Source organism: Aythya marila (genome assembly GCF_965140915.1).
Source record: "Aythya marila genome assembly, chromosome: 31".
In the NCBI taxonomy this organism is placed as follows: Eukaryota; Metazoa; Chordata; class Aves; order Anseriformes; family Anatidae; genus Aythya; species Aythya marila.
In genome coordinates this window covers 487291-512178 of record NC_139072.1, presented here as the reverse complement: position 1 = coordinate 512178, position 24888 = coordinate 487291, and the positions used below count along the sequence as shown (strand labels likewise).

At 64.6% G+C, this 24888-nt stretch overlaps 1 protein-coding gene across 1 annotated transcript; it reads left to right on the top strand.

Moving 5' to 3' along the window:
• Positions 1-402: 402 nt before the first annotated feature.
• Positions 403-22531, top strand: STAG3 (STAG3 cohesin complex component; the record flags this gene model as incomplete). The annotated part of the gene is made up of 26 exons (XM_082781612.1): positions 403-410; positions 562-661; positions 737-835; positions 1769-1865; positions 1945-2021; positions 3562-3766; positions 3849-4000; positions 4073-4146; positions 4921-5044; positions 6486-6584; positions 6686-6765; positions 7567-7674; positions 8526-8628; positions 9514-9625; positions 11533-11636; positions 12687-12764; positions 12864-12953; positions 15014-15202; positions 16137-16207; positions 17035-17122; positions 17224-17304; positions 18115-18207; positions 18291-18459; positions 20145-20278; positions 20368-20469; positions 22397-22531. The coding sequence occupies 26 exons, from the start codon at positions 403-405 to the stop codon at positions 22529-22531; spliced, it is 2772 nt and encodes a 923-aa protein (XP_082637738.1).
• Positions 22532-24888: the final 2357 nt, after the last annotated feature.

Genomic DNA, 24888 nt, shown 5'->3' with positions numbered 1-24888 from the left:
GCCCGGGGGGGCTTTAGGACCCCCCCATGTGACTCTGGGGGGGTCTGTAGGGTTTTGGGACCCCCCCCACATGTCTTTGGGGGGGGTTGAGGTGTTGGGACCCCCCCCAAGTGACCTTGAGAGGCTTTGCCCCCCCCCCAATGTGACTTTGGGGGGTTTTGGGACCCCCCCGTGTAACCCTAGGGGGTCTTTGGGGTCTTGGGACCCCCCCAAGTGACCCTGGGGGGCCTTGGGACCCCCCCCCACGTAACCCCAGGGGTTTTTTTTGGGATCTTGGATCTCCCCCCCAACTCCTGGGGGGGGTTCGCCCCCCCCCCACATTCTGTGGGACCTGGGGGGGCGGCCCCCTCCCTGTGCCCCCCCCCCCCAACCCGTGTCCCCCCCCCCAGCCCTGCTGTCACCATGTCCCTGTGGCGCCCAGCTCGTCCCCAGGACACCCCCCCCAGCTCCCCCCCCAGCACGTGAGTTATTATTTTTTTTTTTGGGGTGGGGGTGGAGAGGATTTGGGGGGGGGGGGAGGTGACAACAGCCCCCCCCTTGCTGTCCCCAATGTCCCCACAGGGTCACCAGCAGCAGTGACAATGACAATGACTCTGGCAGCGACTTCGAGGCCACCCTGCGGCACAAGCGGGGGGCGCGGGGGGCGCCCGGCCCCCGCCCCGTACGTGTCCCCTTTGTGTCCCCCCCTGTCCCCAAAGCCGTGCCCTCCCTTGTCACCCCCGTGTCACCTCCGCAGGTCCCCAAACGTCCCCGGAGGGAGCCCGATGAGGATGGGAGCACCCCAGAGCAGAACGTCCTCTTCCAGGCCGTCATGGATGGCGGGGCGGCCATCGAGGTGACATGGGGACAGGGGGGGACATGGGGGGGACATAGGGACAGGGGGGACACGGGGGGGGAAAGGGGACACATGGGGACATGGGGACGCGGGACCAAAGCCAGCTCCCGAAGGGACACGGGGACGAGTCCACCGTGAGAAGGGGACATGGTGGGGGGCATTTGCCCTGATGTGGGGCCACCACGTGCCATCACGTGCCACCACATGTCACCACATGCCACCATGTGCCACCACATGTCACCATGTGCCACCAGGTGTCACTACATTCCACCACACACAACCACATGCTGCCACATGCCACTCTGTGCCACCATGTGTCACCACACACAACCACATGCCACCACATGTCACCATGTGCCACCACGTGCCACCACATGCCACCATATGTCACCACATGCCACCATGTGCCACCAGGTGTCACTACCTGCCACCACACACAACCACATGCCACCACATGCCACGCTGTGGCACCACATGCCACCAGGTGCCACCACATATCACCGTGTCCTACCACATGCCACCAGGTGCCACCACGGCCCAACATGTGCCACCGTGTCCCACCACATGCCACCACATGCCGTGTCCCACCACGTGCCACCACATGCCACCATGAGCCACCACGTGCCTCCATGTTCCACCACGTGCCACCACGCGTCACCACATGCCACCACATGCCGTGTCCCACCATGAGCCACCACATGCCACCACATCCCACCACATGCCACCGTGTACCACCAAATGCCACCACAAGCCACAACATGCCTCCATGTGCCACCACACGTCACCACGTGCCACCACATGCCGTGTCCCACCACATGCCACCATGTTCCACCACATGCCACTGTGTGCCACCACGTGCCACCATGTCCCACCACATGTCACCACGTGCCACCATGTGTCACCACATGTCACCACGTGTCACTGTGCCCGCAGGTGGTGGTGGACGAGTGGCTGGAGGGCTACAAGCGGGACCGGGAGCCGGCCTTCCTGGAGCTCATCAACTTCATCGTCCGCTCCTGCGGCTGCCGAGGTGCGGCCACCCCACGCCCCGTCCCCCTGTCACCCCCCCGGGGGACGTCCCCGTCACCCGCCGTGTCCCCTCCTGGCAGGCACGGTGACGCTGGCCATGCTGCGGGAGCTGCAGAACGCCGAGATCATCCAGCGGCTGACCGAGAGCTTCAACGAGGTACTGGGGACGTGGTGGTGGTGTGGGGATGCCGCCATCTTGTCACCTCTGTGAGGCGGCCATCTTGTCACCGCTGTGACGCCGCCATCTTGTCCCCTTGCGTCCCCGCCACTTTGTCCCTTTGCATCCCCTCCATTTTGTCACCTGTGTGACCCCAGCATTTTGTCCCTTGTGTCCCCAACAGTTTATCTTTATGCATTGCCACCAGTTTGTCACCTCTCTGAGGCGGCCATCTTGTCACCGCTGTGACGCCGCCATCTTGTCCCCTTGCGTCCCCGCCACTTCGTCCCTCTGCGTCCCCTCCATTTTGTCCCCTTTGTGACCCCAGCATTTTGTCCCTTGTGTCCCCAACAGTTTATCTTTATGCATTGCCACCAGTTTGTCACCTCTCTGAGGCGGCCATCTTGTCACCGCTGTGACACCGCCATCTTGTCCCCTTGCGTCCCCGCCACTTTGTCCCTTTGCGTCCCCTCCATTTTGTCCCCTTTGTGACCCCAGCATTCTGTCCCTTGTGTCCCTGATACTTCATTTTTGTGCATTGCTACCATTTTGTCACCTCTGTGAGGCGGTCATCTTGTCACTGCTGTGACGCCGCCATCTTGTCCCCTTGCGTCCCCGCCACTTTGTCCCTTTACGTCCCCTTCATTTTGTCACCTGTGTGACCCCAGCATTTTGTCCCTTGTGTCCTGGATGCTTTATTTTTTTTCGCATTGCTACCGTTTTGTTATTTCTGTGAGGCAGCCATCTTGTCACCTGTGTGACGCTGCCATTTTGTCACCTCGCGTCCCCGCCATTTTGTCCCTCTGCATCCCTGCCACTTTGTCACCTGTGTCACCCAACGCTTTGTCCCTGTGTCCCCAACACGTTATTTTTCTGCATTGCCTCCAGTTTGTCATCTCTGTGAGGCAGCCATCTTGTCACCTGCGTGAGGCCGCCATTTTGTCCCCTTGCGTCCCCATTTTATCGTCCCCACAGCTTTGTCCCTTTGCGTCCCCCCATTTTGTCCCTTTGTGTCCCCATTTTGTCCCTTTATGCTCCCCTCATTTTGTCCCTTTACATCCCTGCCACGTTGTCCCTTTGGGTCCCTGTTCTGTCCCTTCCAATCCCCTATTTTGTCCCTTTGTGTCCCCTCATTTTGTCCATCCCAATCTCCCCATTTTGTCCCCTCGTGTCCTTGTTTTGTCCCTTTGCATCCCCATTTTGTCCCTTTCAATCCCTCCGTTTTGCCCTTTGTGTCCCACCATTTTGTCCCCTTGTGTCCTCATTTTGTCCCTTTGTGTCCTCATTTTGTCCCCTTGTGTCCCTGTTTTGTCCCCTTGTGTCCCTATTTTGCCCCTTGTGTCCCCATGTTGTCCCTTTATGTCCTCCCTATTTTGTCTCTTTACTGTGTTGCTCCCTTGTGTCCCCATTTTGTCCCCTTGTGTCCCCACTTTGCCCCCTTGTGTCCCCATTTTCTCCCTTTCCGCCCCCATTCCCCCCCCGTCCATCCCCGCCGCCTCATCCCTTCGTGTCCCCGTTCTGCCCCCGTGTCCCCCCCCAGGACTCCTCCGACTACCCCCTGTCCCTCTCCACGGGGCCGTGGCGCCGTTTTCGGGTCTCTTTTGGGGCGGCGGTGACAGCGGTGGCCCTGCGGAGCCGCCACGCCATCCTCTACGATGGCTTCCTCCTTGGTGGCCTCGCCGCGCTTCTCACCGGCCTCGCCGACTCCCAAGTGCGCGCCTTCCGCCACACGGCCACCTTGGCAGGTAGGGGACACCCCCCACCCCAAAATTGTCACCCGCCGGGTGTCCCCGACGCCCCCCCCCGCCACCGTCCCGCTGTCCCCAGCCATGAAGCTGATGACGGCGCTGGTGGAGGTGGCGCTGGGGCTGAGCCGGCGCCGCGACAGCACCCAAAGGCTCTACGAGGCCGAAAGGGGTAAAAGCCCCCCCCGGAGAGCCCCCGGCAAGCTGGAGGCGCTGCTGGAGACGCTGCGGGAGGTGGGTGACGTTTGGGGACACGGTGGGGACACGGGCAAGGGCGCCCCGGTGACGCCCGTGGGTGCCATCCAGCTCCAGGAGCAGCAGGAGGAGATCGAGGCCGTGATGAACGCCATCTTCAAGGGGGTCTTTGTGCACCGATACAGGTGGGGGGGGTACTGGGGGGCACTGGGGTGGTGCTGGGAGGCACTGGGGTGGCGCTGGGAGGCACTGGGGTGGCGCTGGGGGGCACTGGGTGGCGCTGGGGGGCACTGGGTGGCACTGGGGGGCACTGGGGTGGTGCTGGGTGGCTCTGGGGTGGTGCTGGGGGGCACTGGGTGGCAGTGGGGTGGCACTGGGGGGCACTGGGGTGGCACTGGAGTGGTGCTGGGGACGGAACTAAGTTGGGTTCTCCTTGGAGAACATCACCAGTAGGAGTTGGGGACTGGGACCAGTTTGGAACTGGGACGGAACCAAGTTGGGTTCTCCTTCGAGAACATCGCCAGTTGTGGTTGGGGACTGGGACCAGTTTAGAACTGGGACAGAACCAAGTTGGGTTCTCCTTGGAGAACATCACCAGTAGGGGTTTGGAACTGGGACCAGCTGGGAACTGGGACAGAACCAGTTGGGGTTCTCCTCGGAGAACGTCACCAGTAGGGGTTTGGAACTGAGACCAGCTGGGAACTGGGACGGAACCAAGTTGGGTTCTCCTTAAAGAACATCACCAATAAGGGTTTGTAACTGGGACCAGTTTAGAACTGGGACGGAACCAAGTTGGGTTCTCCTTGAAGAACATCACCAGGACAGGGGGGTCCCTGGGGTGGCCCTGAGGACCCCGAGCGTGTCGGGGCTGTGGTGTCCCCAAGGCGATGTCTCTGTGGCGGTGTCCCCGTGGGGGTGTCCCCGTGGGGGTGTCCCCAAGGCGCTGTCCCCCCCCCCAGGGACGTGGTGCCCGACGTGCGCGCGCTGTGCATGGAGGAGCTGGGGACGTGGATGTGCAGCTTCCCGGCCTCCTTCCTCACCGACAGCCACCTCAAGTACCTCGGCTGGACCCTGCACGACAAGGTGGGGACATCCTGGGGACACCTCGGGGACACGGGGACAGCTGGGGGGCGTGGGGACACTGTGGGGACATGGGGATGCCTTGGGGACACAGGGACAGCTGTGAGAGTGTGGGGATATCTTGGGGATGCAGTGACACCTCGGGGACATGGGGACACTGTGGGGACACCTTGGGGATATGGGGACACTGTGGGGACACCTTGGGGACATGGGGACACTGTGGGGACACCTTGGGGACACAGGGACAGCTGGGGGGTGTGGGGACACCTTGGGGACACCTTGGGGACACAGGGACACCTTGGGGACACGGGGACAGCTGGGGGGCATGGGGACACTGCGGGGACACCTTGGGGACACAGGGACACCTTGGGGACATGGGGACACTGTGGGGACACCGCAGGGACATGGGGGCGTAGAGATGCCTTGGGGACACTTTGGGGACATCAGGATGCCTTGGGGACATGGGGACACTGTGGGGGCATAGGGATGCCTTGGGGGACACCTCGGGGACATGGGGTTCCCTGGGAGGGACACTTGGGGACCTTTGGGGCCAGGAGGGGACCCTTGGGGACACCTGAGGCTGGGAGGGGACACTTGGGGACACTTGGGGCCGGGAGAGGAGATACTTGGGGACCTTTAGGGCCGGGAGGGGACCCTTGGGGACCTTTGGGGCTGGGAGGGGACCCTTGGGGTTAGGAGAGGAGACCCTCGGGGACCTTGGTGGCCGGGAGGGGACCCTTGGGGACACCTGAGGCTGGGAGGGGACACTTGGGGACACTTGGGGCCGGGAGAGGAGACACATGGGGACCACTGGGACCAGAATGGGATGGCTGGGGACCTTTGGAGACAGGATGGGGGACACTTGGGGCTGGGAGGGGACCCCTGGGGACACTTGGGGCTGGGAGAGGGAACGCTTGGGGACCTTTGGGGCTGGGAGGGGACCCTTGGGGACCCTTGGGGCTGGGATGGGAGGCACTTGGGGACCACTGGGACTAGGAAGGGATGGCTGGGGACCTTTGGGAGCAGGATAGGGGACACTTGGGGACCACTGGTGCTGGGAGAGGGGACATTTGGGGACCTTTGGGATTGGGACGGGATCCGTGGGGACAGTTGGGGACACTTGGGGTCAGGAGGAGATGGCTGGGGACCTTTGGGAGCAGGATGGGGGACACTTGGGGACCTGTGGGGACCCTTGGGCACACTTGGGGCCAGGAGAGGAGACACTTGAGGACCTTTGGAGCCAGGAGGGGACCTTTGGGGACACTTGGGGACACTTGGCGTCAGGGGAGGAGACACGTGGGCACCACTGGGGCTGGGAGAGGGGACCCTTGGGGACCTTTGGGGCTGGGAGGGGACCCTTGGGGTTAGGAGAGGAGACCCTTGGGGACCTTTGTGGCCGGGAGGGGACCCTTGGGGACACTTGGGGACACTTGGGGACCCGCAGCAGGGGGAGGTGCGTCTGCGCTGCGTGCGGGCGCTGCGGGGGCTGTACGCCCGCCAGGACACGGCCGCGCACATGGAGCTCTTCACCGGGCGCTTCAAGGTGAGCCTGTCCCCTCCCCGTGTCCCCAACGCTGTCACCTCCCTGCCGAGGTCCCCAGGGGGTGACAATGGACCCCCCCAATGTCCCCTGCCCCCCCCCAGGCCCGCTTGGTGGCCATGGTGCTGGACAAGGAGCCCGAGGTGGCCGTGGAGGTGGTGAAGCTGCTGACGGTGATGCTGGAGTGAGTTTGGGGACATTGGGGACACGGGGGGGACACTGGGGACAAGGGGGGGACATTGGGGACAAGGGGGGGGCATTGGGGACATAGGGGATATGGGGGGGCAAGGGGGACATGGGGGGCATTGGGGATTGGGGGCAGGGGGACATTGGGGATGTTGGGGACATGGGGGGGACATGGGGGACATGGGGGGGACATTGGGGACGTTGGGGACATGGGAGGGACATTGGGGACATGGGGAGACATTGGGGACGTTGGGGACATGGGGACATTTGGGATATTGGGGACAAGGGGGACACTGGGGACATGGGGGGACATTGGGGAGAGGTGGACATTGGGGATGGGGAGATAAGGGGTACATTGGGGACAGGGGGGACATGGGGGACAATAGGGACATGGGGGGGACGTTGGGGACAAGGGGGACATTGGGACATTGGGGATAGGGATGGCATTGGGGACATGGGGACAGTGGGGACATTGGGGACAGGAGGGACACTGGGGGGACATTGGGGACAGGGGGACATGGGATGGGCTTGGAGGGAACAAAGGGGACGAGGGGACACGAAATGGGGGAGATGGGGCCAGGGAGGGACATTGGGGACATTGGGGACATTGGGGACATTGGGGACAAGGGGGATGGGGACACCGGGGACACCGAATAGGGTCAGAGAACACAAAGGGGGACACAAAACGGGCACCAGCTGGGGGACAACAGCGGGGCGCCACAGGACTGGAGGGGTTGGGACAGGGCTCGGGGACAGGTGACACGGCCGGGGGACAGCCGTGTCCCCGTTGTCACCTCAGCACGGTGGCCGAGGCGCTGACGGAGGCCGATTGTCACCGCGTCTACCCGGCCGTTTTTGGCGCCCGCCGCCCCCTGGCCGCCGCCGCCGGCCTCTTCCTCTACCGCAGGTGAGGCCGGGCCACCCCCTTGTCCCCTCCCCATGTCACCTCCCCTGTCCCCTGGCCCTTGTCCCCTCCCGGTGTCACCCCCTGGGGTCTTTCACCCCCCCGGGTGTTGTCCCCAATCAGTGCTGTCACCGGGCGCCGGGGCTTGGTGGCACCTGGGGGTGTCCCCGTGGGGATGGTGGCACCCGGTCCTGCCGTGTCCCCGCCGGTCCCTTTGTGTCCCCAACCCTGTCCCCAATCCCCCTGGGACCCTCCTGTCCCCATCCCATGTCCCTCACTGTCCCCAACCCTGTCCCCAATCCCTCTAGGACACCCCTGTCCCCATTCCCTGTGTCCCTTTGTGTCCCCAACCCCTGAGTGTCCCCACCCCATGTCCCTTTGTGTCCCCAACCCTGTCCCCGTCCCCACAGGACCCCCCTGTCCCCATCCCATGTCCCTTTATGTCCCCGTCCCTGTCCCCATGGGACTCCCCTGTCCCCATCCCGTGTCCCTCGCTGTCCCCAACCCTGTCCCCAATCCCTCTAGGACCCTCCTGTCCCCATTCCCTGTGTCCCTTTGTGTCCCCAACCCTGTCCCCATGCCCTTGGAACCCCCCTGTCCCCATCCTGTGTCCCTTTGTGTCCCCAGCCCTGTCCCCAATCCCTCTAGGACCCCCGTGTCCCCACCCCATGTCCCTTTGTGTCCCCAACCCTGTCCCCACACCCATGGGACCCCCCTGTCCCCATCCCGTGTCCCTTTCCGTCCCCATGTCCCCACCCCCTCTCCTCCCAAAACCCATTTTGGGACCCTGCATCCCCTGATGTCCCCCCCCCCGCTGTCCCCTCCCCAATGTCACCCCCTGTCCTCGTCCCCAGCCTGCTGTCCCCACGGAATGAGGGTGACACCGAGCCGTCCCCTGGCAATGGGGACAACCGCACCTTCTTCCGCCTGCTGCTGGCCTTCTTCATCGGGAGCGAGGTGACAGTTGGGGACAGCTGGGGACACCCTGGGCACACTCTGGGGGCACCCAGGGGACACCAAGTGGCACCCAAGGGACACCCGGGGACAGCTGGGGACACCCTGGGGACACCTGGGGATACCAGGGGACACCCAAAGGACTTACAGTAACACCCAGGGGACATCCAGAGACACCCAGGGGACATCTGGGGACACCCAGGGGACACCAAGTGGCACCCAAGGGACACCGGGGGACACCTAGGGGAAACCCAGGGGCACCCAGGGGACATCTGGGGACACCTGGGGACACCCAGGGGACCCCAGGGGACACCAAGTGGCACCCAAAGGACACCAGGGGACACGTAGGGGACACCCAGGGGACAGCTGGGGACACCCAGGGATACCAGGGGACACCCAAGGGACTTCCAGTGACACCCAGGGGGCCCCAGGGGACCCCAGGTGACACTAGGGGACATCCAGGGGCGCCCAAGGACACAGCTGGGGACACCCAGGGACTCAATGTGACATCCAAGGGACACCAGGGGACACCCAGGCGATACCTAGGGGACAACCAAGGACACCGGGGGACACTTGGGGAGCACCCAAGGGACCCCAGGTGACCCTGAGTGACCGCAGGTGACCCCTGGTGACACCCAAGAGACCCCAGGGGACACCAGGGGACACCTGGGGGACACCCAGGGGACACCAAGTGACACCCAGGTGACCCCAGGGACACCCAAGCGACCCCAGGTGACCCCGGGTGACCCCAGGGGACACCCAAGGGACCCCAGGGACACCCAAGGGACCCCAGGTGACCCCAGGTGACACCCAAGGGACCCCGGGTGACCCCAGGTGACCCCAGGTGATCCCGGGGACCCCCGGTGACAGCGCTGTCCCTGTCCCCAGCTCCACCAGCACGCCCCGTACCTGGTGGACAGCCTCTGGGACTGCGCCGGGCCCCAGCTGCGGGACTGGGACACGGCCGGGGGGCTGCTGCTGGAGGAGGCCCCCGGGAAGGGTGGGCAACTGGGAGGCACTGGGAGGGACTGGGAGGGGACTGGGAGGCACTGGGAGGGCACTAGGGGGCACTGGGAAGGCACTAGGGGACACTGGGAGGGGACTGGGAGGGGACTGGGAGGGCGCTAGGGGGCACTGGGAGGGACTGGGAAGCACTGGGAGGGTGCTAGGGGGCACTGGGAGGGACTGGGAGGCACTGAGATGGCACCAGGGGGCACTGGGAGGGAACTGGGAGGCACTGGGAGGGCACTAGGGGGCAGTGGGAAGGACTGGGAGGCACTGGGAGGGCGCTAGGGGGCACTGGGAAGAACTGGGAGGGAACTGGGAGGCACTGGGGGGCACTGGGGAGTACTGGGATGGGACTGGGAGGAACTGGGGATAACTGGGAGGGCACTGGGGGTCACTGGAAGGGCACTGGGATGGACACGGCCGGGGGGCTGCTGCTGGAGGAGGCCCCCGGGGAGGGTGGGCAACTGGGAGGCACTGGGAGGGCGCTAGGGGGCACTGGGAGGGACTGGGATGGGACTGAGATGGTGCCAGGGGGCACTGGGAGGGAACTGGGAGGCATTGGGGGGCACTGGGGAGTACTGGGATGGGACTGGGAGGAACTGGGGATAACTGGGAGGGCACTGGGAGGGCACCAGGAGGCGCTGGGGGGGACTGGGAGGGGACTGGGAGGGCACTAGGAGGCACTGGGAGGGACTGGGATGGGACTGGGAGGCACTGAGATGGTGCCACAGGGCACTGGGAGGGCACTGGGGGGAACTGGGAGGCATTGGAGGGCACTGGGGAGTACTGGGATGGGACTGGAATGGGACTGGGAGGGTGCCAGGGGGCACTGGAAGGGGACTGGGAGAGACTGGGAGGCACTGGGAGTGAACTGGGAAGCACGGGGAGGGAACTGGGAGGCACTGGGGGCTACTGGGGAGTACTAGGATGGGACTGGGAGGAACTGGGGATAACTGGGTGGGCACCAGGGGTCACTGGGAGGCACTGGGATGGCACCAGGGGACACTGGGATGATACTGGGGGGAGCTGGGGGACACTGGGAACCTCCCCAACCCCCTCCCAGTCCCCCCCAGCCCCCCCCATCCCCTTCCCAGTTCCCCCCCCAGCCCGCTCCCAGTCCATCCCAGTCCCTCCCAGTCCCCTCCCAGTCCATCCCAGTCCCCCCCAGCCCCCTCCCAGTCCCTCCCAGTCACTCCCAGTCCATCCCAGCCCCCTCCCAGCCCCCCCAGTCCCCCCCAGCCCCCTCCCAGCCCCCCCAGTTCCCCCCAGCCCCCCTCCCAGTCCATCCCAGTCCCCTCCCAGTCCCTCCCAGTCCATCCCAGTCCCCTCCAGTCCCCTCCCAGTCCCTCCCAGTCACTCCCAGTCCATCCCAGCCCCCTCCCAGCCCCCCCAGTCCCCCCCAGCCCCCTCCCAGCCCCCCCAGTTCCCCCCAGCCCCCCTCCCAGTCCATCCCAGTCCCCCCCAGCCCCCTCCCAGTCCATCCCAGTCCCCCCCAACCCCCTCCCAGTCCCCCCCAGCCCCCTCCCAGTCCCTCCCAGTCACTCCCAGTCCATCCCAGCCCCCTCCCAGCCCCCCCAGTCCCCCCCAGCCCCCTCCCAGCCCCCCCAGTTCCCCCCAGCCCCCCTCCCAGTCCATCCCAGTCCCCCCCAGCCCCCTCCCAGTCCATCCCAGTCCCCTCCAGTCCCCTCCCAGTCCATCCCAGCCCCCTCCAGCCCCCTCCCAGTCCCTCCCAGTCCATCCCAGCCCCCTCCCAGCCCCCCCAGTCCCCCCCAGCCCCCTCCCAGCCCCCCCAGTTCCCCCCAGCCCCCCTCCCAGTCCATCCCAGTCCCTCCCAGTCCATCCCAGTCCCCCCCAGCCCCCTCCCAGTCCCTCCCAGTCCATCCCAGTTCCCCCCCCCAGCGCTCAGCGACCAGCAGGAGAAGGCCCTGGTGGAGATCCTGGCGGCCAGCGCCAAGCGGGCGGCGGGGGGGGGGCCCCCAGTGGGACGGGGACCCCCCCGCAAGGTACAGGGGGGGGGCGGTGTCACCTGGGGGGGGGGTCACTGTCACCTGGGGGGGGTCACTGTCACCTGGGGGGGGTCTCGGTATCCCCAAGGGGGGGTTATTGTCACCAAGGGGGGGGTTATTGTCACCTGGGGGGGGTCACTGTCACCTGGGGGGGGGTCTCGGTGTCACCAAGGGGGGTTATTGTCACCGGGGGGGGCATTGTCACTTGGGGGGGGTCTCAGTGTCACTAAGGGGGGGTCACTGTCACCTGGGGGGGGTCTCAGTGTCCCTGGGGGGGTTATTGTCACCGGGGGGGGTCATTGTCACCAAGGGGGGGGTTATTGTCACTGGGGGGGGGGCTCATTGTCACCTGGGGGGGTCATTGTCCCCAAGGGGGGGGTCACTGTCACCTGGGGGGGGGTCTCGGTGTCACCAAGGGGGGTTATTGTCACCTGGGGGGGGTCATTGTCACTTGGGGGGTTTCAGTGTCACCAAGGGGGGGTTATTGTCACTGGGGGGGGGTGCTCATTGTCACTTGGGGGGGTCTTACTGTCCCCTGGGGGGGGGTCAATGTCACCTGGGGGGGTTATTGTCACCTTAGGGGGGTTTTTGTCACCAAGGGGTGGTCTCAGTGTCCCCTTTGGTGGGTCATTGTCCCCAAGGGGGGGTCTTAATGTCATCGCGGGGGGGTCATTGTCACCAGGGGAGAAACTTAATGTCACCTGGGGGGGCGTTATTGTCACCTGGGGGGGGTCAGTGCCACCAGGGGGGGCTCATTGTCACCCTGGGGGGTGGGTTATTGTCACTTGGGGGGGTTAGTGTCCCCAAGGGAGGGTCTCAGTGTTCCCAAGGGGGGGGTCATTGTCACCGGGGGGGGTCTTACTGTCCCCTGGGGGGGGTTATTGTCACTTAGGGGGGTCGCTGTCACCAAGGGGGGGGTCAGTGCCACCTGATGGGGTATCAGTGACCCCTGATGGGGTATCAGTGACCCCGGGGGGTGTCATTGTCCCCCGGGGGGGTGTCATTGTCATCATTGTCACCTGTGCCCCCCCCCAGGTGCCCCCCAAGGAGAGGCGGGCGGCGGCGGAGCAGCGCTCGCGGCTCAGCCTCTGCCTGGCCCCCATCCTGCCCCGGCTGCTGGCCAAGGTGAGGGGACCTTTGGGGACATTTTGGGGGTTGGGGGGGACACCCGGGTGACCCCCCCCTCACCCCCTGTGACCGACCCCCCCCCAAAAAAAAACCAAGTTTTCGGCGGACGAGGAGAAGGTGACGCCGCTGCTGGAGGTGCTGAGCTGCTTCGAGCTCAGCGTCTACTGCACCGCGCGGCTGGAGAGGGTGAGCGCGGGCCCTATAGGGTCAGCCGGCCCTATAGGGTCACCTGGTCCCGATCCTGTAGTGTCACCCAGTCCTATAGGGTCAGCCAGTCCCTATAGGGTCAGCCGGTCCTTATAGGGTCACCTGACCCCAATCCTATAGGGTCAGCCAGTCCTTTAGGGTTACCTGGTTCTTATAGGGTCACCTGATCCCAGTCCTATAGGGTCACCTGGTCCTTATAGGGTCACCTGGTCCCAATCCTATAGGGTCAGCCAGTCCTTTAGGGTCACCTGGTTCTTATAGGGACACCTAGCACCAGTCCTATAGGGTCAGCCGGTCCTTTAGGGTCACCTGGTCCTTATAGGGTCACCTGGTCCCAGTCCTATAGGGTCAGCCGGTCCTTTAGGGTCACCCAGTCCTTATAGGGTAACCTGGCCCCAATCCTGTAGAGTCATCTGGTCCCAACCCTATAGGGTCAGCTGGTCCTATAGGGTCACCTTGTCCTTATAGGGTCACCTGGCCCCAATCCTGTAGGGTCACCTGGTCCCTATAGGGTCATCTGGTCGCTATAGGGTCACCCGGTCCCAATCCTATAGGGTCAGCCGGTCCTTATAGGGTCACCTGACCCCAATCCTATAGGGTCACCCGGTCCTTTAGGGTCCCCTGGGTCCTTATAGGGTCACCTGACCCCAATCCTGTAGGGTCAGCCAGTCCCTATAGGGTCATCTGGTCCCTATAGGGTCACCCGGTCCCAATCCTATAGGGTCAGCCGGCCCTATAGGGTCACCCAGTCCTGTAGGGTCATCTGGTCCCAGCCCTATAGTGTCACCTGGCACCAGTCCTGTAGGGTCACCCGGTCCTTGTGGGGTCAGCCAGTCCTTATAGGGTCACCTGGTCCTTATAGGGTCACCCATTCCCCATAGGGTCCCCGTGTCCCCTCACCCTTTGGGGTCACCATGTCCCTAATCCTTAGAGGATCATCATGTCCCCAGTCTTTATAGGGTCACCCATCCCCCATAGGGTCCCCATGTCCCCAGTCCTTATAGGGTCGCCATGTCCCCAATCCTTACAGGGTCACCCATTCCCCATAGGGTCCCCATGTCCCCAGTCCTTATAGGGTCGCCATGTCCCCAATCCTTTTAGGGTCACCTATTCTGCATAGGGTCCCCGTGTCCCCTCACCCTTTGGGGTCACCATGTCCCTAATCTTTATAGGGTCCCCATGTCCCCAATCCTTATAGGGTTGCCATGTCCCCAATCCTTTTAGGGTCACCCATTCCCCATAGTGTCCCCATGTCCCCAGTCCTTATAGGGTCACTGTGTGCCCAATCCTTTTAGGGTCACCCATTCCCCATAGGGTCCCCGTGTCCCCTGGCCCTTTGGGATCACCCTGTCCCCAGTCCTTATAGGGTCACCATGTCCCCAGTCCTGATAGGGTCACCGTGTCCCCTGGCTCTTTGGGGTCCCCGTGTCCCCAATCCTTATAGGGTCGCCATGTCCCCAATCCTTTTAGGGTCACCCATTCCCCATAGGGTCACCATGTCCCCAGTCCTTATAGGGTCACCGTGTCCCCTCGCCATTTGGGGTCACCATGTCCCTAATCCTTATAGGGTCCCCATGTCCCCAATCCTTATAGGGTCACCGTGTCCCCTTGCCCTTTGGCGTCCCCATTCCCCATGGGGTCCCCGTGTCCCCTCACCCTTTGGGATCCCCGTGTCCCCAATCCTTATAAGGTCGCCATGTCCCCAATCCTTTTAGGGTCACCCATTCCCCATAGGGTCCCCATGTCCCCTCACCCTTTGGGGTCACCATGTCCCTAATCCTTATAGGGTCCCCATGTCCCCAATCCTTATAGGGTCGCCATGTCCCCAATCCTTTTAGGGTCACCCATTCCCCATAGGGTCCCCATGTCCCCTCACCCTTTGGGGTCACCATGTCCCTAATCCTTATAGGGTCCCCATGTCCCCAATCCTTATAGGGTCGCCATGTCCCCAATCCTTTTAGGGTCACCCATTCCCCATAGGGTCCCGGTGTCCCCTGGCCCTTTTGGGGTGGCCGTGACCCCCACCCCATATCCCTCAGCCCCTGGAGCAGGCGCTGGCGCAGCTGCAGGAGCTGGTGCAGAAGCACACGGGGCCGGGGGTCCTGGGGGCGGCCGCCCGCGCCCTGGGGGCCCTCTGCGACCCCCGGCTGCCCCTGCGGGGTCGCGGGGAGCTGGCACGGAGCCGCCTCGGGGACCTGCTGGGGGAGCGCTGCCACCGCCTGCTGCGGGTACGGGGGGGGGTAGAGGGGATTTGGGGGGGGTTAGAGGGGATTTGGGGGGGGATTCAGGGGATTTGGGGGGGATTAGAGGGGATTTGAGGGGGATTCAGGGGGATTACAGGGGGTTTGGGGAGGATTTGGGGGGATTATAGGGGGTTTTGGGGGGGATTCAGGGGGATTATAGGGGATTTGGGGGGGGTTAGAGGGGATTTGGGGGGGGTTAGAGGGGATTTGGGGGGGTAGAGGGGATTTGGGGGGGGTTTCAGGGGATTTGGGGGGGGATTCAGGGGATTTGGGGGGGATTAGAGGGGATTTGAGGGGGATTCAGGGGGATTACAGGGGGTTTGGGGAGGATTTGGGGGGATTATAGGGGGTTTTGGGGGGGATTCAGGGGGATTATAGGGGATTTGGGGGGGGTTAGAGGGGATTTGGGGGGGGTTAGAGGGGATTTGGGGGGGTAGAGGGGATTTGGGGGGGGTTTCAGGGGATTTGGGGGGGATTTGGGGTGGGTTTGGAGGGATTTGGGGAGGGTAGAGGGGATTTGGGGGGGATTTGGGAGGATTACAGGAGGTTTTGGGGGGGATTCAGGGGGATTATAGGGGATTTGGGGTGGGTTATAGGGGATTTGGGGGGGGTTATAGGGGATTTGGGGGGGATTTGGGGTGGGTTTGGAGGGATTTGGGGGGGGTTATAGGGGATTTGGGGGGAGTTTAGGGGGGATTATAGAGCATTTTGGAGGGATTTAGGGGCGTTATAGGGGATTTGGGGGGGGATTCGGGGGGATTATAGGGTTTTTTGGGGGGATTTGGGGGGGTTATATGGGATTTGGGATGGATTTGGGGTGGGTTGGGGGGGCTTAGAGCTTGTGGGGGGGGTTGTTGGGGTGTCCCCATCCCTCCGGGGTGTCCCCAGCTGTCCCCAACCCGCTGTCCCCCCCCCGCAGTTGCCGTCCCTGGACGAGGAGGAGCTGTACAGCGCCGCCGCCACCCTAAAGCGCCTCGCCGTCCTCTTCAAGTGTGCCCCGTGTCCCCAACGTGTCCCCAAAGTGTCCCCAAAGTGTCCCCAGTGTGTCCCCACCCCGTCCCCAAGCATCCCCCGCTGTCCCCTGGGGCGCTGGCCCCATGTCCCTGTCCCCTTTTCCCCCCTGTCCCCGTGTCCCCACCTCCTCGTCCCCATGTCCCTCTCCCCTTCCCCATGTCCCTTGTCTGTCCCTGATGTCCTTGTCCCCATGTCCCCATCCCCTTCCCAATGTCCCCGTTCCTATTTCCATGTCCTTGTCCCCTTCCCAGTGTCCCCTTCCCAATGTCCCTGTCCCCATCTCCATGTCCTTGTCCCCTTCCCAGTGTCCCTGTCCCCATTTCCATGTCCCTGTCCCCTTCCCAGTGTCACCATCCCCTTCCCAGTGTCCTTGTCCCTATTTCCATGTCCCTGTCCCCATCCCCTTCCCAGTGTCCCCGTCCCCTTCCCAATGTGCCCAGGTCCCTGTCCCCACATCCCTGTCCCCATGTCCCCGTGTCCCCCCCTCCCTGTCCCCATGTCCCTGTCCCCATCCCCTTCCAGTGTCCCCGTCCCATTCCCAATGTCCCTGTCCCCTTCCCAATATCCCTGTCCCCATTTTCATGTCCTTGTCCCCTTCCCAGTGTCCCCAGGTCCCTGTCCCCACATCCCTGTCCCGTTCCTGGTGTCCCCATGTCCCCGTGTCCCCTGTCCCCATGTCCCCACATCCGTGTCCCCTGTCCCTATGTCCCCATGTCCCCACCTCCATGTCCCCGTGTCCCCTGTCCCCATGTCCCCTGTCCCCATGTCCCCTGTCCCCATGTCCCCTGTCCCTGTCCCCGCAGCGCCCACGACCTGACTCCCTGGCAGCTCTTCGAGCCCTGCGCCCTCCTCCTGCAGCGCGCGGCCAACACGGGCGAGGTGCCCCCGCAGGTACCTGGGGACACTGGGGACACTGGGGGACACTGGGGGACACTGGGGACATTGGGGACAACTCCAGGGAGGGGACACGAGGCCACCCGGTGTCCCCACAGCTCCTTGTCCCCGCCATCACCTGCGCCCACTTCCACATCCTCTGGGAGCTGTCGCGGCTGCCTGACACTGATGTCCCCCAGGTGAGATTGGGGACAATTGGGGACACTGGGGTAGGGGATGGGGACACGGGGACGCTGTGGGGACAGGGATTTGGGGATTTGGGGACGTTGGGAAGGGGGCAGGGATGTGGGGACGGGGATATGGGGACACTGGGATGGGGATGGGGACATGGGGACAGAGGGACAGGGGGCAGGGGACAGGGATGGGACATGGGGACAGGGACAGGACACAGGGATGGGGACATGATATGGGGACAGTGGGGACAGGACATGGGGACAGGGACAGGGACTTCAGAACAGGGATGGGGACATGGGGACAGGAACAGGACACAGGGACAGGATATGGGGACAGGGACAGGACATGGGGACAGGGACAGGGACACGGGGACAGGAATAGGATGCAGGGACAGGATATGGGGACAGGGACATGGGGACACGGATGGGGACATGGGGACAGGACATGGGGACAGGGACATGGGGACATGGATGGGGACATGGGGACAGGGACATGGGGACATGGATGGGGACATGGGGACAGGAATAGGACAGAGGGACAGGACAAGGGGACAGGGACAGGATATGGGGATGGGGACAGGGACATGACATGGGGACATGGATGGGGACATGGGGACAGGGACATGGGGACAGGGACCCCAGCAGCGCCACCACCCTGGAGTGGGCACAAACAGTGGGGACAGCGGGGAGGGGACAACGGGAAGACAACCCCCTCTTCGCGAGGACGTGGCCCCGGCTTGGGGACATCCCCAGGTGCCACCGGGCTGTCCCCAAATGCCACCTGGCTGTCCCCAAATGCCACCCGGGTGTCCCCAGGAGCAGCTGCTGAGCCTGAAGGACAAAACCACCTCCTTCTGCGCCCTGTGCCAGAGCTGCCTCTCCGACGGCGACGCCGGCGTCCGGGAGCAGGTGACACCGAGGGGCCAGGGGCCCAGGTGGCACCTCGGTGGCCCCGTGCCGACCTTGTCCCCGTTGTCCCCGTTGTCCCCAAGGCTTTCGTGGTGCTGAGCGACCTCCTGCTGGTGCTGGGGCCCTCGGGGACGCGCGGGGCCGGGGCGGCGCTGGCCCCGCTGCGGCTGGTGCCCGACGCGGGGCTGCGCTCCCAGCTGGCCGCCGTGCTCCTCGACCACGTCTTCAGCCCCGGGGATGGGGACGGTGACGGTGAGGTCCCCAAGGTGTCCCCAACCCGTCCCCAAGGTGGCCCCGGGGGGCCTCGGGTGGCCCCCGTGGTCCCAAAGTGGTCCCGATGGCCCCAGGGTGGCCCCAAGGCATCTCCGAGCAGACCCTGGTGGCCTCAGGATGGCTTTGAGGTGGCTCTGGTGGCTCTGAGATGTCCCCTCGTGTCCCCAAGGTGTCCCCACATGTCCCCAAGGTGGCCCTGGGGGGCCTCAGGTGGCCCCCGTGGTCGTGAGGTGGCCCCAAAATGGTCCCGGTGGCTCCGATGGCCCTAAGGTGGCCCTGAGACATCTCCGAGCAGTCCCTGGTGGCCTCAGGATGGCTTTGAGGTGGCCCTGGTGGCCCCGAGATGTCCCCTCGTGTCGCCAAGATGTCCCCTCATGTCCCCAGGGTGTCCTTTTGTGTCCCCAAGGTGGTCCCCAGGTGGCCCCCATGGCCCCATGTGGTCCCGGTGGCCCCAAAGTGGCCCCAGGACATCTCCAAGCAGTCCCTGGTGGCCTTGAGATGTCTCCAAGGTGCCCTTGGGGTGTCTCTGAGGTGGCCCTGGTGGTCCCAAGATGTCCCCTCACATCCCCAAGATGTCCCTTCATGTCCCCAAGGTGGCCCCGGGGGGCCTCGGGTGGCCCCCGTGCTCGTGAAGTGGCCCCTGTGGTCCCAAAGTGGTCCCGATGGCCCCAAGGTGGCCCCAAGACATCTCCGAGCAGACCCTGGTGGCCTCAGGATGGCTTTGAGGTGGCCCTGGTGGCTCTGAGATGTCCCTTTGTGTCCCCAAAGTGGTCCCCAGGTGGCCCTGGTGGCCCCCATGGCCCAAAAGTGGCCCCAATGTTCTCAAAGTGTCCCCTCAATGTTCCCTTGCCCTCCCAAACCCCCTGGAGGACCTCCCCCAGCTGCTTCTGGTGTCCCTTTAGTGTCCCCTGTGTCCCCTTAATGTCCCCTCAATGTCCACAAGATGTCCCCAAGCCCTCTGGAAGACTTCTAGCTGCTCCTGGCATCCCTTTGGTGCCCCAAATCCCCTCAACATCCCCTTAGTGCCCCCAAACCCCATCGAGGACCTCCCCCAGCTGCTCCTGGCGTCCTTTCAGTGTCCCTTTGGTGTCCCCTGTGTCCCCTTAATGTCCCCAAGATGTCCCCAAGCCCTCTGGAAGACTTCTAGCTGCTCTTGGCATCCCTTTGGAGCCCCAAATCCCCTCAACATCCCCTTAGTGCCCCCAAACCCTATTGAGGACCTCCCCCAGCTGCTTCTGGCGTCCTTTCCGTGTCCCCAAACTGTCCCCAAGATGTCTCCTGTGTCCCTTTGATGTCCCCAAGTGTCCCTGTGATGTCCCCAAGATGTCCCCAAGCCCCCTGGAGGACTTCTCCCATTGGTTCTGGCATCCCTTTGGTGCCCCAAATCCCCTCAGCATCCCCTTAGTGCCCCCAAACCCCACGGAGGACCTCCCCCAGCTGCTCCTGGCGTCCTTTCCATGTCCCCAAGATGTCCCCTGTGTCCCTGTGATGTCCCCAAGATGTCCCCAAGCCCCCTGAAGGACTTTCTGGCATCCCTTTGGTGCCCTAAATCCCCTCAGCATCCCCTTAGTGCCCCCAAACCCTATTGAGGACCTCCCCCAGCTGCTCCTGGCGTCCTTTCCGTGTCCCCAAACTGTCCCCAAGCTGTCCCCTTGTCCCCGCAGAGCCCGAGGCCGCCGAGGCACGCATGGAGAAGCTGCACCGCCGCCGCGTGCTGCTGGCCGGCTTCTGCAAGCTCATCATCTACAACGTCCTGGAGCCCAGCGCCGCCTCCGACGTCTTCAAGCACTACGACAAGGTGGGGACGGGGCTGGGGACGCCGTCCCCACCCCCTGCTGTCCCCTCGGCTCCTTGGGGACCCCCCGTGCCCCCCCCGTTTTCCCCCAGTTTCACGCCGAGTACGGGGACATCATCAAGGAGACGCTGGCGTGCATCCGCCGCGTGGACGGCCAGGAGTGGGCGCGCGTCCTGCTGCTCAGCCTGAAACAGGTCCGGGGGGGGGTCCTGGGGGGGTTTCAGGGGGATTTGGGGGGTCTGGGGGGCTCCAGAGGGGGATTTGGGGGTCTTCAGGGGATTTCAGGAGGTTCTTGGGGGGCTTGAGGGGGATTTGGGGGATCTGGGGGGCTCCAGAGGGGGATGTGGGGTTCCTCAGAGGGCTCCAGGAGGTCCTGGGGGGCTCCAGAGGGGAATTTGGGGGTCCTGGGGGGCTCCAGAGGGGGATTTGGGGGGCCTCGGGGGGTTCCAGGAGGTCCTGGGGGGGCTTCAGGGGGATTTGGGGGGCCTGGGGGGCTCCAGAGCGGGATTTGGGGTTCCTTGGGTGCTCCAGAGGGGGATTTGAGGTTCCTTGGGGGTCTCCAAGAGGTCCTGGGGGGGCGTCAGGGGAATTTGGGGGGCCTGGGGGCTCCAGAGGGGGATTTGGGGGTCTTCAGGGGATTTCAGGAGGTTCTTGGGGGGCTTCAGGGGGATTTGGGGGATCTGGGGGGCTCCAGAGGGGGATGTGGGGTTCCTCAGAGGGCTCCAGGAGGTCCTGGGGGGGCTCCAGAGGGGAATTTGGGGGTCCTGGGGGGCTCCAGAGGGGGATTTGGGGGGCCTCGGGGTGTTCCAGGAGGTCCTGGGGGGGCTTCAGGGGGATTTGGGGGGCCTGGGGGGCTCCAGAGCGGGATTTGGGGTTCCTTGGGTGCTCCAGAGGGGGATTTGGGGGTCCTCAGGGGGCTCCAGGAGGTCCTGGGGGGGCGTCAGGGGAATTTGGGGGGCCTGGGGGGCTCCAGAGGGGGATTTGGGGTTTCTCTGTGGGTTCCAGGAGGTCCTGGGGGGGCTCCAGAGGGGGATTTGGGGTTGTGGGGGGGCTCCAGAGGGGGATTTGGGGTTCCTCAGAGGGCTCCAGGAGGTCCTGGGGGGGCTTCAGGGGGATTTAGATGTCCTGGGGGGCTCCAGGGGGGGATTTGGGGTTCCTCGGGGTGTTCCATGAGGTCCTGGGGGGGCGTCAGGGGGATTTGGGGGTCCTGGGGGGCTCCAGAGCGGGATTTGGGGTTCCTTGGGTGCTCCAGAGGGGGATTTGAGGTTCCTTGGGGGTCTCCAAGAGGTCCTGGGGGGGCGTCAGGGGAATTTGGGGGGCCTGGGGGGCTCCAGAGGGGGTTTTGGGGTTGTGGGGGGGCTCCAGAGGGGGATTTGGTGTTCCTCAGGGGGCTCCAGGAGGTCCTGGGGGGCTCCAGAGGGGGATTTGGGGTTTCTTGGGGGGTTCCAGGAGGTCCTGGGGGGGCTTCAGGGGGATTTGGGGTTCCTTGGGTGCTCCAGAGGGGGATTTGGGGGTCCTCAGGGGGCTCCAGGAGGTCCTGGGGGGGCTCCAGAGGGGATTTTGGGGGGCCTGGGGGGCTCCAGAGGGGGATGTGGGGTTCCTTGGGGGGCTCCAAGAGGTCCTGGGGGGGCTTCAGGGGGATTTGGGGGGCCTGGGGGGCTCCAGAGGGGGATTTGGGGTTCCTTGGGGGGCTCCAGGAGGTCCTGGGGGGGCTTCAGGGATTGGGGGGGGGGCTCCAGAGGGGCTTTTGGAGTCCATGGGGTGCTTGGGGGGGGCTTCAGATGGATTTGGGGTCATCGGGGTACTCCGGGGGGGCTTTTGGGGTCCCCTGGGGGGTTCTCGGAGGTTTGGGGGGGGGATCAGATGGATTTGGGGTCACTGGGGGGGCTCGGGGGGGGCTTTTGGGGTCCCTGGGGGGTTCCAGGTGAATTTGGGATTATCGGGGGGGGCTCCGGGGGGGCTTTTGGGGTCCCTGGGGGGCTCCTGATGGATTTGGGGTCATTGAGGGGGCTCCAGGGGGGGCTTTTGGCGTCCCTGGGGGGCTCCAGGTGGATTTAGGATTATCGGGGGGGCTCAGGGGGGGTGGATTTTGGGGTCTTTCTGCCCGTGCCCCCCCCCCAGGTGATGACGGAGCTGCTGATGGAGCACGGCCCCGGGGTGCGGGGGGCCCCGCTTTTGGGGGGCTGCGGGATTTGGGGCGCCGCCTCGCCCTCTTCTTCGGCCCCCGCCCCCAACCCCACCGCCAGCTGCTGCTGAGCCTGCACCAGTAACGGGGGGGGGCACAGATATTTGGGGGGGGGCACGGATATTTGGGGGGGGGGTCCTGGGGGTGTGGGAGGGGGTTTTGGGGGGATAAGAAGGGGTTTTGGGGGGATAGGAGGGGATTTGGGGTGATGGGGGGGCTTTTGGGGTGATGGGAGGGGGTTGGGGGGGCCAGGAGCATTTGGGGGGGGCTCAGGGGTATTTGGGGGGGGGGCTGAGGGTTTTTTGGGGGGGGTCCTGGGGGTGTGGGGAGGGGGTTTTGGGGGGATAAGAAGGGGTTTTGGGGGGATAGGGGGGGATTTGGAGTGATGGGGGGGGCTTTTGGGGTGATGGGAGGGGGTTGGGGGGGCCAGGAGCATTTGGGGGGGGCTCAGGGGTATTTGGGGGGGGGCTTAGTTTTTTTTTGGGGGGGGTCCTGGGGGTGTGGGGAGGGGGTTTTGGGGGGATAGGAGGGGGTTATGGGGTGTTTGGAGGGGGATTTGGGGTGATGGGGGGGCTTTTGGGGTGATGGGAGGGGGTTGGGTGGCCAGGAGCATTTGGGGGGGGCTCAGGGGTATTTGGGGGGGGCTTAGGGTTTTTTGGGGGGGGGTCCTGGGGGTGTGGGGAGGGGGTTTTGGGGGGATAAGAAGGGGTTTTGGGGGGATGGGGGGGATTTGGAGTGATGGGGGGGGCTTTTGGGGTGATGGGAGGGGGTTGGGGGGGCCAGGAGCATTTGGGGGGGGCTCAGGGGTATTTGGGGGGGGGCTTAGTTTTTTTTTGGGGGGGGTCCTGGGGGTGTGGGGAGGGGGTTTTGGGGGGATAGGAGGGGGTTATGGGGTGTTTGGAGGGGGATTTGGGGTGATGGGGGGGCTTTTGGGGTGATGGGAGGGGGTTGGGTGGCCAGGAGCATTTGGGGGGGGCTCAGGGGTATTTGGGGGGGGCTTAGGGTTTTTTGGGGGGGGTCCTGGGGGTGTGGGGAGGGGGTTTTGGGGGGATAAGAAGGGGTTTTGGGGGGATGGGGGGGATTTGGAGTGATGGGGGGGGCTTTTGGGGTGATGGGAGGGGGTTGGGGGGGCCAGGAGCATTTGGGGGGGCTCAGGGGTATTGGGGGGGGGGCTGAGGGTTTTTTGGGGGGGGTCCTGGGGGTGTGGGGAGGGGGTTTTGGGGGGATAAGAAGGGGTTTTGGGGGGATGGGGGGGATTTGGAGTGATGGGGGGGGCTTTTGGGGTGATGGGAGGGGGGTTGGGGGGGCCAGGAGCATTTGGGGGGGGCTCAGGGGTATTTGGGGGGGGGCTGAGGGTTTTTGGGGGGGGTCCTGGGGGTGTGGGGAGGGGGTTTTGGGGTGTTTGGAGGGGGATTTGGGGTGATGGGGGGGGGCTGAGGGGTTTTGGGGGGGGCTTTGGGGGGGGCCCAGGGGCATTTGGGTGGGGGCTTGTTTTTTTTGGGGGGGGTTTGAGGGTGTGGGGAGGGGGTTGGGGGGGTTTGGGGGGGGGTCAGAGGAATTTGGGGGGGGGCTCAGGGGTATTGGGGGGGTCTTAGGTGTTGATGGATTTGGGGGGGGGGCTGAGGAATTTTGGGGGGGGTCTGGAGGGATTTGGGGGCCTCTGGGGGGGTTTGGGGGGTCCTGGGGGGGATTTGGGGGTCCCGGGCCTGACCCCCCCCTTGCTCTGTGCCCCCCCCCCAGGGACGGCATCGCCTTTGCCCTACAGGGGGGTCTGGGGGGGGTCCGGGGAGGGGTCCGGGGGGGGCCCCCCTGAACCTGCCCTTCCTGGAGGTGCTCAGCGAGTTCTCCCCCCGCCTGCTGCCCCCCGACCGGGACCTGCTGTAAGTGGGGGGGGAGGGATTTGGGGTCTGGGGGGGGATTTGGGGGTCCTGGGGGGGGATTTGGGTTCCAGGGTGGGGATTTGGGGTACCTGGGGGGGGATTTGGGGTCTTTGAGGGGGATTTTGGGGGGATTTGGGGTCTGGGGGGGGGGATTTGGGGTTCCTGTGGGGAATTTGGGATTCCTGGGGGGGGATTTGAGGTTCCTGGGGGAGGATTTGGGGTCCTGGGGGGGGATTTGGGGGGATTTGGGGTCCTGGGGGGGGGATTTGGGGTCTTTGAGGGGGGATTTTGGGTCCTGGGGGGGGATTTGGGGTCTTTGAGGGGGGATTTGGGGGGATTTGGGGTCTGGGGAGGATTTGGGGGGGATTTGGGAGTCCTGGGGGGTTTGGGGTCTTTGAGGGGGGATTTGGGGTCTGGGGGGGTTGATTTGGGGATCCTGGGGGGGTTTGGGGTCCTTGCAGGGGGGGCTTGGGGTCCTCGGGACGAAGTTGGGGGAGGATTTGGGGTCCGGGGGGGGTATTTGGGGTCCTCAGGGAGATTTGGGGTCC